The sequence below is a fragment of the Oncorhynchus keta genome, chromosome 15, assembly GCF_023373465.1.
Source record: "Oncorhynchus keta strain PuntledgeMale-10-30-2019 chromosome 15, Oket_V2, whole genome shotgun sequence".
NCBI lineage: Eukaryota > Metazoa > Chordata > Actinopteri > Salmoniformes > Salmonidae > Oncorhynchus > Oncorhynchus keta.
Window position 1 is genome coordinate 495,728 of NC_068435.1, and position 12,422 is coordinate 508,149.

The 12,422-nt window shown below is 46.4% G+C and overlaps 1 protein-coding gene across 1 annotated transcript in view; it reads right to left on the bottom strand.

Moving 5' to 3' along the window:
• Positions 1-2,101: 2,101 nt before the first annotated feature.
• The window catches only part of LOC118395161 (V-type proton ATPase subunit H-like), a 76,746-nt gene continuing 66,425 nt past the window's right edge, over positions 2,102-12,422 (bottom strand). The window contains exons 12-14 of the mRNA XM_052462701.1: positions 11,678-11,779; positions 7,236-7,349; positions 2,102-2,565 (exon numbers count right to left, since the gene is read on the bottom strand). Coding sequence (XP_052318661.1) covers positions 2,496-2,565; positions 7,236-7,349; positions 11,678-11,779 — 286 coding nt within the window. The 3' untranslated portion in view covers positions 2,102-2,495. The remainder of the gene's footprint in view (positions 2,566-7,235; positions 7,350-11,677; positions 11,780-12,422) is intronic.

Genomic DNA, 12,422 nt, shown 5'->3' on the forward strand with positions numbered 1-12,422 from the left:
GTCTGAGCTGTGTGTTAGTAGTTTAAACAGACCTCTGGTGGCATGTCTTGTGGGGTATATATGGGTGTCTGAGCTGTGTGTTAGTAGTTTAAACAGACCTCTGGTGGCATGTCTTGTGGGGTATATATGGGTGTCTGAGCTGTGTGTTAGTAGTTTAAAACAGACAGCTCAGTGCTTTCATCATGTCAATACCTCTCACAAAGACAAGTAGTGATGCAGTCAATCTCTCCTCCACCCTGAGCCAGGAGATTGTTAGCTCTGTGTAGCTTTAAGGGGCAGCAGTTCTGTGGTGTGTGATCACCAATCTTATTTCCAGAGGTGCTTGTCGGTAATAGGAAACAATACTAGAAACTTTCTGATATCTTTGATACTTGTGTGTGTGTGTGTGGGAGTGGGGGGGAAGGGTAGAGATAGCCCTCAGTAGCAGTCAGTCAGGCAGCTCTAACCCAGGACAACAGCTGCTGCTCAGCTCATGGCTGCATGGGACAGCTGCAGCTCTGTTCTAATGTCACACTGAAGGACTCTCAGCTTCAAACACAGTCATTTTACAGTCGGGTTAAACGCAGATATACATGTCATTTCCTGTTTAAAGGGCATTCCATTATTCATATTAATGTAGGCCTATTACCATTTGTAATTTTTCAAAGATTAATGTATCTACAACTGAGTATATTCACCAGAATCTCTTTCATTCAATTTGAATTGTTTTATTGTAGAATGTCCCTGTACAGAATCTGTCAATCTGAGCCATTTATGTTTTCTTGGTGAAACTAAATGTTACGTTTATTTGTCATACAAAAGTCTCCAGAATATTTAATTCATATCCTCACCGTGAAATGCTTATTACAAGCACTTACCAGTGCCATTCAAGAAAGAGTTATGAAAATATAGACCAAATAACCAGAACGAGGCTATATACAGTCATGGCCAACACTTTTGAGAATGACACAAATATTTCAAAGTTCAAAGTTTGCTGCCTCAGTGTCTTTAGATATTTTTGTCAGATGTTACTATGGAATACTGAAGTATAATTACAAGCATTTTCACAAGTGTCAAAGGCTTTCATGATGCAAAGAGTCAATATTTGCAGTGTTGACCCTTCTTTTTCAAGACCTCTGCAATCTGCCCTGGCATGCTGTCAATTAACTTCTGTTGTTTGTCCACCCTCCTCTTGAGGATTGACCACAAGTTCTCAATGGGATTAAGGTCTGGGGAGTTTCCTGGCCATGGACCCAAAATATCGATGTTTTGTTCCCCGAGCCACTTAGTTAGCACTTTTGCCTTATGGCAAGGTGCTCCATCATGCTGAAAAGGCATTGTTCATCACCAAACTGTTCCTGGATGGTTGGGAGAAGTTGCTCTCGGAGGATGTGTTGGTACCATTCTTTATTCATGGCTGTGTTCTTAGGCAAAATTGTGAGTGAGCCCACTCCCTTGGCTGAGAAGCAACCCCACACATGAATGGTCTCAGGATGCTTTACTGTTGGCATGACACAGGACTGATGGTAGCGCTCACCATGTCTTCTCCGGACAAGCTTTTTTCAGGATGCCCCAAACAATCGGAAAGGGGATTCATCAGAGAAAATGACTTTACCCCAGTCCTCAGCAGTCCAATCCCTGTACCTTTTGCAGAATATCAGTCTGTCCCTGATGTTTTTCCAAGAGAAGTGGCTTCTTTGCTGCCCTTCTTGACACCAGGCCATCCTCCAAAAGTCTTCGCCTCACGGTGCGTGCAGATGCACTCACACCTGCTTGCTGCCATTCCTGAGCAAGCTGTGTACTGGTGGTGCCCCGATCCCGCAGCTGAATCAACTGTACTGGTGTGTTTATGTCTGTGTGGAGCGGGGAACAAATACATAAATATTACAACTCTACAGCTGTATCCCTGGTGCACAAACACAGCGGAGGTCTTAGTTTTCTATTCCAACAACTCTTCTCCTGTGAGAGGCAACAGAAGATCCAGGGTCCAATGCTGGACTTGTGGTCGGTCTCTCAATCTGACATGTTTTTCAAAATGCATCTTAAACTACCTGAGGGACTTTACCTTACAGTTATGAGAGATGACAGCAGTCAAGAACCTGCAAAGAAACACAGCCCAACAGACCCTCTAGATTAGTTTTATTGGAATGCATACTCACAACGTTTTACAACACGACACAAATAACTTCAACCATTTCAAATTGATCACAACACAAAGTGCTATTTAAATCACCTTTACATCACATAGGTGTGAGGACACATGCCATAATATACTGTAGCATGACCAGGAAAACAACATACAGCCAGAGTGGAGGAGAATTGACAGGTAGGAAAAGACACCTTTTACACATCAACTCCTGACATAAACTGGACAGTTGATCCAGGTAATTTCATTGGATGATGTACATAGATACACACACTCAGCCACACATACACTGGTATGCATGTATACCCCAGTACATGTATGCAAACCCAGACACAGAGTGGGTTCCATGCAGGGGTCAGGAGTTAGGAGATCAGCTCCTGGTGGCCACAGCCGGTTGCTGCTGCTGGTCAGACGACTGGAGCTGCTTCCCCAGATACTCCCTGTAGAGGAGAGGAGGAGTATATCATCAATAATCCAGAATCTACCATCCTTGGCCTCAACCCCATCAAACAGTTTTGGAATTAATTGGAACACCGACTGCGAGCCAGGCCTAATCACCCAACATCAGTGCCTGACTACACTAATGCTTGTGGCTGAATGGAAGCAAGTCCCAGCAGTAATGTTCCAACATCTAGTGGAAAGACTTCCCAGAAGAGTGGAGGCTGTTATATCGTCAAAGGGGGGGACCAACTCTATGTTAATGCTTTTGATTTTGGAATGAGATGTTCGACGAGCAGGTGTCCACATACTGTTGGTCATGTAGTGTATTTAACCCCTTGTTTTCGGCACTCAACAGGCCCACCCTGAAACAGGGGAGAGGGAGGGTTTCTACTAAACTACATTGCCTTCGGAAAAGTTCAGACCCCTTCACTTTTTCCACATTTTGTTCGGTTACAGCCATATTAAAAAATGTATTATAGTTTTCCCCCCTCAATCTACACACAATACCCCATAATGACAAAACACTTAAAAAAAATGTTTTAAACATTTTTGCTAATTTATATATAAAATTTAAAAAACTGAAATATTACGTTTACATAAGTTCAGACCCTTTACTCAGTACTTTGTTGAACAACCTTTGGCAGCCATTATACCTTCAAGTCTTCTTGGGTATGATGCTACAAGCTTGGCACACCTGTATTTGGAGAGTTTCTCCCATTCTTCTCTGCAGATCCTCTCAAGCTTTGTCAGGTTGGATAGGGAGTGTCGCTGCACAGCTATTTTAATGTCTCTCCAGAGACGTTAGACCGGGTTCAATGCTGGGCTCTGGCTGGGCCACTCAAGGACATTCAGAGACTTGTCCCGAAGCCACTCCTATCTTGGCTTTTTGCTTAGGGTCGTTGTCCTGTTGGAAGGTGAACCTACCCCCCCAGTCTGAGGTCCTGAGCAGATTTCATCAAGGATCTCTCTGTACTTTGCTCCGTTTATCTTTCCCTCGATCCTGACTAGTCTCCCAGTCCCTGCCGCTGAATAACATCCCCACAGCATGATGCTGCCACCACCATGCTTCACCGTAGGGATGGTACCAGGTTTCCTCCAGATGTGACGCTTGGCATTCAGGCCAGAGTTCAATCTTGGTTTCATCAGACCAGAGAATCTTGTTTCTTATGGTCTGAGAGTCTTTAGGTGGCTTTTGGCAAACTCCAAGCGGGCTGCCATGTGCCTTTTACTGAGGAGTGGCTTCCGTCTGGCCACTCTTCTATAAAGGACTGATTGGTGGAGTACTGCAGAGATGGTTGTCCTTCTTGAAGGTTCTCCCATCTCCACAGAGGAACGCTGGAGCTCTGTCAGAATGACCATTTGGTTCTTGGTTAACTCCCTGACCAAGGTCCTTCTCCCTCGACTGCTCAGTTTGGCCGGGTGGCCAGCTCTAGGAAGAGTCTTGGTGGTTCCAAACTTCTTCCATTTAAAAATGGAGGCCACTGTTCTTGGGGACCTTCAATGCTGCAGAAATGTTTTTTGTTTTGGTACCCTTCCCCAGATCTGTGCCTCGACACAATCCTGTCTCGGAACCTCATGGCTTGGTTTTTGCTCTGACATGCACGGTCAACTGTGTGACCTTATATAGACAGGTGTGTGCCTTTCCAAATCTTGTCTAATCAATTGAATTTACCACAGCTGGACACCAAAAATGTTGTAGAAACATCTCAAGGGTGATCAATGGAAACAGGATACACCTGAGCTCAATTTCTAGTCTCATAGCAAAGGGTCTGAATACTTATGTAAATAAGTAATCTTTTTTATTGTTTCTGAATTTGGTACAATTTCTGAAAATCTGTGAAGAGGCGAGTTCCTCTGTCCAGTCTCAACGTCAACAGTGAAGAGGCGACTCCAGGATGCTGGCCTTCTAGGCAGAGTTCCTCTGTCCAGTCTCAACGTCAACAGTGAAGAGGCGGTCCCCGGGATGCTGGCCTTCTAGGCAGAGTTCCTCTGTCCAGTGTCAACGTCAACAGTGAAGAGGCGACTCCGGGATGCTGGCCTTCTAGGCAGGGTTGCAAAGAAAAGTGTCCAGTGTCTGTTCTTTTGCTCATCTTAATCTTTTCTTTTTATTGGCCAGTCTGAGATATGGCTTTTTCATTGCAACTCTGCCTAGAAGGCCAGCATCCCGGAGTCACCTCTTCACTGTTGACGTTGACTGGTGTTTTGCGGGTACTATTTAATGAAGCTGCCAGTTGACTATAAATGTATAGTATTAATATAGTATGTACCAGTTATTGACTAAGACTTTATAGTATTAGCTCCCAGGTGGAACAGGGGTCTACGGTACTGCATCTCAGTGCAAGAGGCGTCACTACAGTAACTGGTTCGAATCCAGGCTGTATCACACCCGGCCGTGATTGGGAGTCCTATAGGTCGGCGCACAATTGGCCCAGCGTCGGCCTGGGTAGGCAGTCATTGTAAATAAGAATTTGTTCTTATCTGACGTGCCTAGTTAAATAAAGTAGAATAACAAACAGTTGAAGACCATACGTACCAGTTGTGGACCATGAGTTTAAACTAGTACCTAGTAGTAGTAGTACGTACCAGTTGGGGACCATGAGTTTAAACTAGTACCTAGTAGTAGTAGTAGTAGTACGTACCAGTTGGGGACCATGAGTTTAAACTAGTACGTAGTAGTAGTAGTAGTACGTACCAGTTGGGGACCATGAGTTTAAACTAGTACCTAGTAGTAGTAGTACATACCAGTTGTGGACCATGAGTTTAAACTAGTACCTAGTAGTAGTAGTACGTACCAGTTGTGGACCATGAGTTTAAACTAGTACCTAGTAGTAGTAGTAGAAGTACGTACCAGTTGGGGACCATGAGTTTAAACTAGTACCTAGTAGTAGTAGTACGTACCAGTTGGGGACCATGAGTTTAAACTAGTACCTAGTAGTAGTAGTACGTACCAGTTGGGGACCATGAGTTTAAACTAGTACCTAGTAGTAGTACGTACCAGTTGGGGACCATGAGTTTAAACTAGTACCTAGTAGTAGTAGTAGTACGTACCAGTTGGGGACCATGAGTTTAAACTAGTACCTAGTAGTAGTACGTACCAGTTGGGGACCATGAGTTTAAACTAGTACCTAGTAGTAGTAGTAGTAGTAGTACGTACCAGTTGGGGACCATGAGTTTAAACTAGTACCTAGTAGTAGTAGTACGTACCAGTTGGGGACCATGAGTTTAAACTAGTACCTAGTAGTATTACGTACCAGTTGGGGACCATGAGTTTAAACTAGTACCTAGTAGTAGTAGTACGTACCAGTTGGGGACCATGAGTTTAAACTAGTACCTAGTAGTAGTAGTACGTACCAGTTGGGGACCATGAGTTTAAACTAGTACCTAGTAGTAGTAGTACGTACCAGTTGGGGACCATGAGTTTAAACTAGTACCTAGTAGTAGTAGTAGTAGTAGTACGTACCAGTTGGGGACCATGAGTTTAAACTAGTACCTAGTAGTAGTACGTACCAGTTGGGGACCATGAGTTTAAACTAGTACCTAGTAGTATTACGTACCAGTTGGGGACCATGAGTTTAAACTAGTACCTAGTAGTAGTAGTACGTACCAGTTGGGGACCATGAGTTTAAACTAGTACCTAGTAGTAGTAGTACGTACCAGTTGGGGACCATGAGTTTAAACTAGTACCTAGTAGTAGTAGTACGTACCAGTTGGGGACCATGAGTTTAAACTAGTACCTAGTAGTAGTAGTAGTAGTACGTACCAGTTGGGGACCATGAGTTTAAACTAGTACCTAGTAGTAGTAGTACGTACCAGTTGGGGACCATGAGTTTAAACTAGTACCTAGTAGTACGTACCAGTTGGGGACCATGAGTTTAAACTAGTACCTAGTAGTAGTAGTACGTACCAGTTGGGGACCATGAGTTTAAACTAGTACCTAGTCGTACGTACCAGTTGGGGACCATGAGTTTAAACTAGTACCTAGTCGTACGTACCAGTTGGGGACCATGAGTTTAAACTAGTACCTAGCAGTAATATAGTTGTAGTACGTACCAGTTGTGGACCATGAGTTTAAACTAGTACGTAGTAGTAGTAGTAGTACGTACCAGTTGGGGACCATGAGTTTAAACTAGTACCTAGTAGTAGTAGTACATACCAGTTGTGGACCATGAGTTTAAACTAGTAGCTAGTAGTAGTTGTAGTACGTACCAGTTGTGGACCATGAGTTTAAACTAGTACCTAGTAGTAGTAGTAGTAGTACGTACCGGTTGGGGACCATGAGTTTAAACTAGTACCTAGTAGTAGTACGTACCGGTTGGGGACCATGAGTTTAAACTAGTACCTAGTAGTAGTAGTACGTACCAGTTGGGGACCATGAGTTTAAACTAGTACCTAGTAGTATAGTACGTACCAGTTGTGGACCATGAGTTTAAACTAGTACCTAGTAGTAGTAGTACGTACCGGTTGGGGACCATGAGTTTAAACTAGTAGCTAGTAGTAGTAGTACGTACCGGTTGTGGACCATGAGTTTAAACTAGTAGCTAGTAGTAGTAGTAGAAGTACGTACCAGTTGGGGACCATGAGTTTAAACTAGTACCTAGTAGTAGTAGTACGTACCGGTTGTGGACCATGAGTTTAAACTAGTAGCTAGTAGTATAGTAGTAGTACGTACCAGTTGTGGACCATGAGTTTCTGCACGGCCAGCAGGGCGTTGTAGCGGACCAGCTGATCGTCATGGTGCATGTGGTTCATCACCAGCTGTTTACCTCCAAGCTGCTCTATCACCCTGACACAGAGATAAACACGGGTTATATAAACACCGAGTGGACAAAACATTCCCACAGTTGTGTCAAGTTGGCTGGATGTCCTTCGGATGATGGACCATTTATTGATATATGCAGGAAACTGTTGAGTGTAAAAAAAACAGCAGCGTTGCAGTTCTTGACACAAACCGGTGCGCCTGGCAGCTACTACCATACCCCGTTCTAAGGCAGCTACAACCATACCCCGTTCTAAGGCAGCTACTACCATACCCCGTTCTAAGGCATCTACTACCATACCCCGTTCTAAGGCATCTACTACCATACCCCGTTCTAAGGCAGCTACTACCATACCCCGTTCTAAGGCAGCTACAACCATACCCCGTTCTAAGGCAGCTACAACCATACCCCGTTCTAAGGCAGCTACAACCATACCCCGTTCTAAGGCATCTACTACCATACCCCGTTCTAAGGCAGCTACTACCATACCCCGTTCTAAGGCAGCTACTACCATACCCCGTACAACCATAAGGCAGCTACTACCATACCCCGTTCTAAGGCAGCTACAACCATACCCCGTTCTAAGGCAGCTACAACCATACCCCGTTCTAAGGCAGCTACAACCATACCCCGTTCTAAGGCAGCTACAACCATACCCCGTTCTAAGGCAGCTACAACCATACCCCGTTCTAAGGCAGCTACTACCATACCCCGTTCTAAGGCAGCTACAACCATACCCCGTTCTAAGGCAGCTACAACCATACCCCGTTCTAAGGCAGCTACAACCATACCCCGTTCTAAGGCAGCTACAACCATACCCAACCATACCCCGTTCTAAGGCAGCTACAACCATACCCCGTTCTAAGGCAGCTACAACCATACCCGTTCTAAGGCAGCTACAACCATACCCCGTTCTAAGGCAGCTACAACCATACCCCGTTCTAAGGCAGTTCTACAACCATACCCCGTTCTAAGGCAGCTACAACCATACCCCGTTCTAAGGCAGCTACAACCATACCCCGTTCTAAGGCAGCTACAACCATACCCCGTTCTAAGGCAGCTACAACCATACCCCGTTCTAAGGCAGCTACAACCATACCCCGTTCTAAGGCAGCTACAACCATACCCCTAAGTACAACCATCCCCGTTCTAAGGCAGCTACAACCATACCCGTTCTATACTACCATACCCGTTCTAAGGCAGCTACAACCATACCCCGTTCTAAGGCAGCTACAACCATACCCCGTTCTAAGGCAGCTACAACCATACCCCGTTCTAAGGCAGCTACAACCATACCCCGTTCTAAGGCAGCTACAACCATACCCCGTTCTAAGGCAGCTACTAACCATACCCCCCCGTTCTAAGGCAGCTACAACCATACCCCCGTTCTAAGGCAGCTACAATACCCGTTCTATACTACCATACCCGTTCTAAGGCAGCTACAACCATACCCCGTTCTAAGGCAGCTACAACCATACCCCGTTCTAAGGCAGCTACACCATACCCCGTTCTAAGGCAGCTACAACCATACCCCGTTCTAAGGCAGCTACAACCATACCAAGGCAGCTACCCCGTTCTAAGGCAGCTACAACCATACCCCTAAGGCAGCTACAACCATACCCCGTTCTAAGGCAGCTACAACCATACCCCGTTCTAAGGCAGCTACAACCATACCCCGTTCTAAGGCAGCTACAACCATACCCCGTTCTAAGGCAGCTACAACCATACCCCGTTCTAAGGCAGCTACTACCATACCCCGTTCTAAGGCAGCTACTACCATACCCCGTTCTAAGGCTACTACCTACTACTACCATACCCCGTTCTAAGGCAGCTACTACCATACCCGTTCTAAGGCAGCTACTACCATACCCCGTTCTAAGGCAGCTACTACCCCGTTCTAGGCAGCTACTACCATACCCCGTTCTAAGGCAGCTACAACCATACCCCGTTCTAAGGCAGCTACAACCATACCCCGTTCTAAGGCAGCTACAACCATACCCCGTTCTAAGGCAGCTACAACCATACCCCGTTCTAAGGCAGCTACAACCATACCCCGTTCTAAGGCAGCTACAACCATACCCCGTTCTAAGGCAGCTACAACCATACCCCGTTCTAAGGCAGCTACAACCATACCCCGTTCTAAGGCAGCTACAACCATACCCCGTTCTAAGGCAGCTACAACCATACCCCGTTCTAAGGCAGCTACAACCATACCCCGTTCTAAGGCAGCTACAACCATACCCCGTTCTAAGGCAGCTACAACCATACCCCGTTCTAAGGCAGCTACAACCATACCCCGTTCTAAGGCAGCTACAACCATACCCCGTTAAGGCAGCTACAACCATACCCGTTCTAAGGCAGCTACAACCATACCCCGTTCTAAGGCCAGCTACAACCATACCCCGTTCTAAGGCAGCTACAACCATACCCCGTTCTAAGGCAGCTACTACCATACCCGTTCTAAGGCAGCTTCTAAGGCAGCTACTACCCCGTTCTAAGGCAGCTACCCATACCCCGTTCTAAGGCAGCTACTACCATACCCCGTTCTGAGGCAGCTACTACCATACCCCGTTCTAAGGCAGCTACCCCGTACCATACCCCGTTCTAAGGCAGCTACAACCATACCCCGTTCTAAGGCAGCTACAACCATACCCCGTTCTAAGGCAGCTACAACCATACCCCGTTCTAAGGCAGCTACAACCATACCCCCATACCCCCGTTCTAAGGCAGCTACAACCATACCCCTAAGGCAGCTACAACCATCTAAGGCAGCTACAACCATACCCCGTTCTAAGGCAGCTACAACCATACCCCAACCATACCCCGTTCTAAGGCAGCTACAACCATACCCATACCCGTTCTAAGGCAGCTACTACCATACCCGTTCTAAGGCAGCTACAACCATACCCCGTTCTAAGGCAGCTACAACCATACCCCGTTCTAAGGCAGCTACAACCATACCCCGTTCTAAGGCAGCTACACCATACCCCGTTCTAAGGCAGCTACAACCATACCCCGTTCTAAGGCAGCTACAACCATACCCCGTTCTAAGGCAGCTACAACCATACCCCCATTCTAAGGCAGCTACAACCATACCCCGTTCTAAGGCAGCTACAACCATACCCCGTTCTAAGGCAGCTACAACCATACCCCGTTCTAAGGCAGCTACTACCATACCCCGTTCTAAGGCAGCTACTACCATACCCCGTTCTAAGGCAGCTACAACCATACCCCGTTCTAAGGCAGCTACAACCATACCCCGTTCTAAGGCAGCTACAACCATACCCCGTTCTAAGGCAGCTACAACCATACCCCGTTCTAAAGCAGCTACAACCATACCCCGTTCTAAGGCAGCTACTACCATACCCCGTTCTAAGGTAGCTACTACCATACCCCGTTCTAAGGCAGCTACAACCATACCCCGTTCTAAGGCAGCTACAACCATACCCCGTTCTAAGGCAGCTACTACCATACCCCGTTCTAAGGCAGCTACAACCATACCCCGTTCTAAGGCAGCTACAACCATACCCCGTTCTAAGGCAGCTACTACCATACCCCCCGTTCTAAGGCAGCTACAACCATACCCCTAAGGCAGCTTCTAAGGCAGCTACAACCATACCCCGTTCTAAGGCAGCTACAACCATACCCCGTTCTAAGGCATCTACTACCATACCCCGTTCTAAGGCAGCTACAACCATACCCCGTTCTAAGGCAGCTACTACCATACCATGTTCTAAGGCAGCTACAACCATACCCCGTTCTAAGGCAGCTACTACCATAACCTGTTCTAAGGCAGCTACAACCATACCATGTTCTAAGGCAGCTACTACCATACCCCGTTCTAAGGCAGCTACTACCATACCATGTTCTAAGGCAGCTACAACCATACCCCGTTCTAAGGCAGCTACAACCATACCCCGTTCTAAGGCAGCTACTACCATACCCTGTTCTAAGGCAGCTACAACCATACCCCGTTCTAAGGCAGCTACAACCATACCCCGTTCTAAGGCAGCTACTACCATACCCCGTTCTAAGGCAGCTACAACCATACCCCGTTCTAAGGCAGCTACAACCATACCCCGTTCTAAGGCAGCTACTACCATACCCCGTTCTAAGGCCTTTCAATATGTTGTCTTGTCCATTACCCCTCTGAATGGCACACAGACACAATCCATGTCTCAAGGTTTAAAAATCATCCTTTAACTGGTCTCCTCCCCTTCATCTACACTGATTGAAGTGGATTTAACAGGTGACATCAATAAGGGATTATAGATGTCACCTGTTCAGTCTATGTCATGGAAAGAGCAGGTGTTCATAATGTATTGTTCACTCAGTGTATACTGTGTGTCCTTACCGTTTTCCCCGAGGGTAGTGTCTGACATATTCTCCAACATCATGAGCAGCTACAGCAATAACCTGAGGGTCATCAGATACCTCCAACAGCCGAGTAAGGATCCTGAGGAGGGAGAACACATAACACACCCTGACATCAGATACCTCCAGCAGCCGAGTAAGGATCCTGAGGAGGGAGAACACATAACACACCCTGACATCAGATACCTCCAGCAGCCGAGTAAGGATCCTGAGGAGGGAGAACACATAACACACCCTGACATCAGATACCTCCAGCAGCCGAGTAAGGATCCTGAGGAGGGAGAACACATAACACACCCTGACATCAGATACCTCCAGCAGCCGAGTAAGGATCCTGAGGAGGGAGAACACATAACACACCCTGACATCAGATACCTCCAGCAGCCGAGTAAGGATCCTGAGGAGGGAGAACACATAACACACCCTGACATCAGATACCTCCAGCAGCCGAGTAAGGATCCTGAGGAGGGAGAACACATAACACACCCTGACATCAGATACCTCATCACCCTAACTAACCCGAACTTTAGAAACGTCATCACACTAACATCAGATACCTTTATAAACTACCATTTCTTTCAAAAATATTAGAATCACTGACACTCTCAGCTAAGGAGCTGGTCTGTCTACAGTACCTAGATGCAAAACCAAGACGGGTGTGGAGCATTCTCTAGTAAAGCCCCTCAATTACAAAACAGCATTCTCTAGTAAAGCCCCTCAATTAC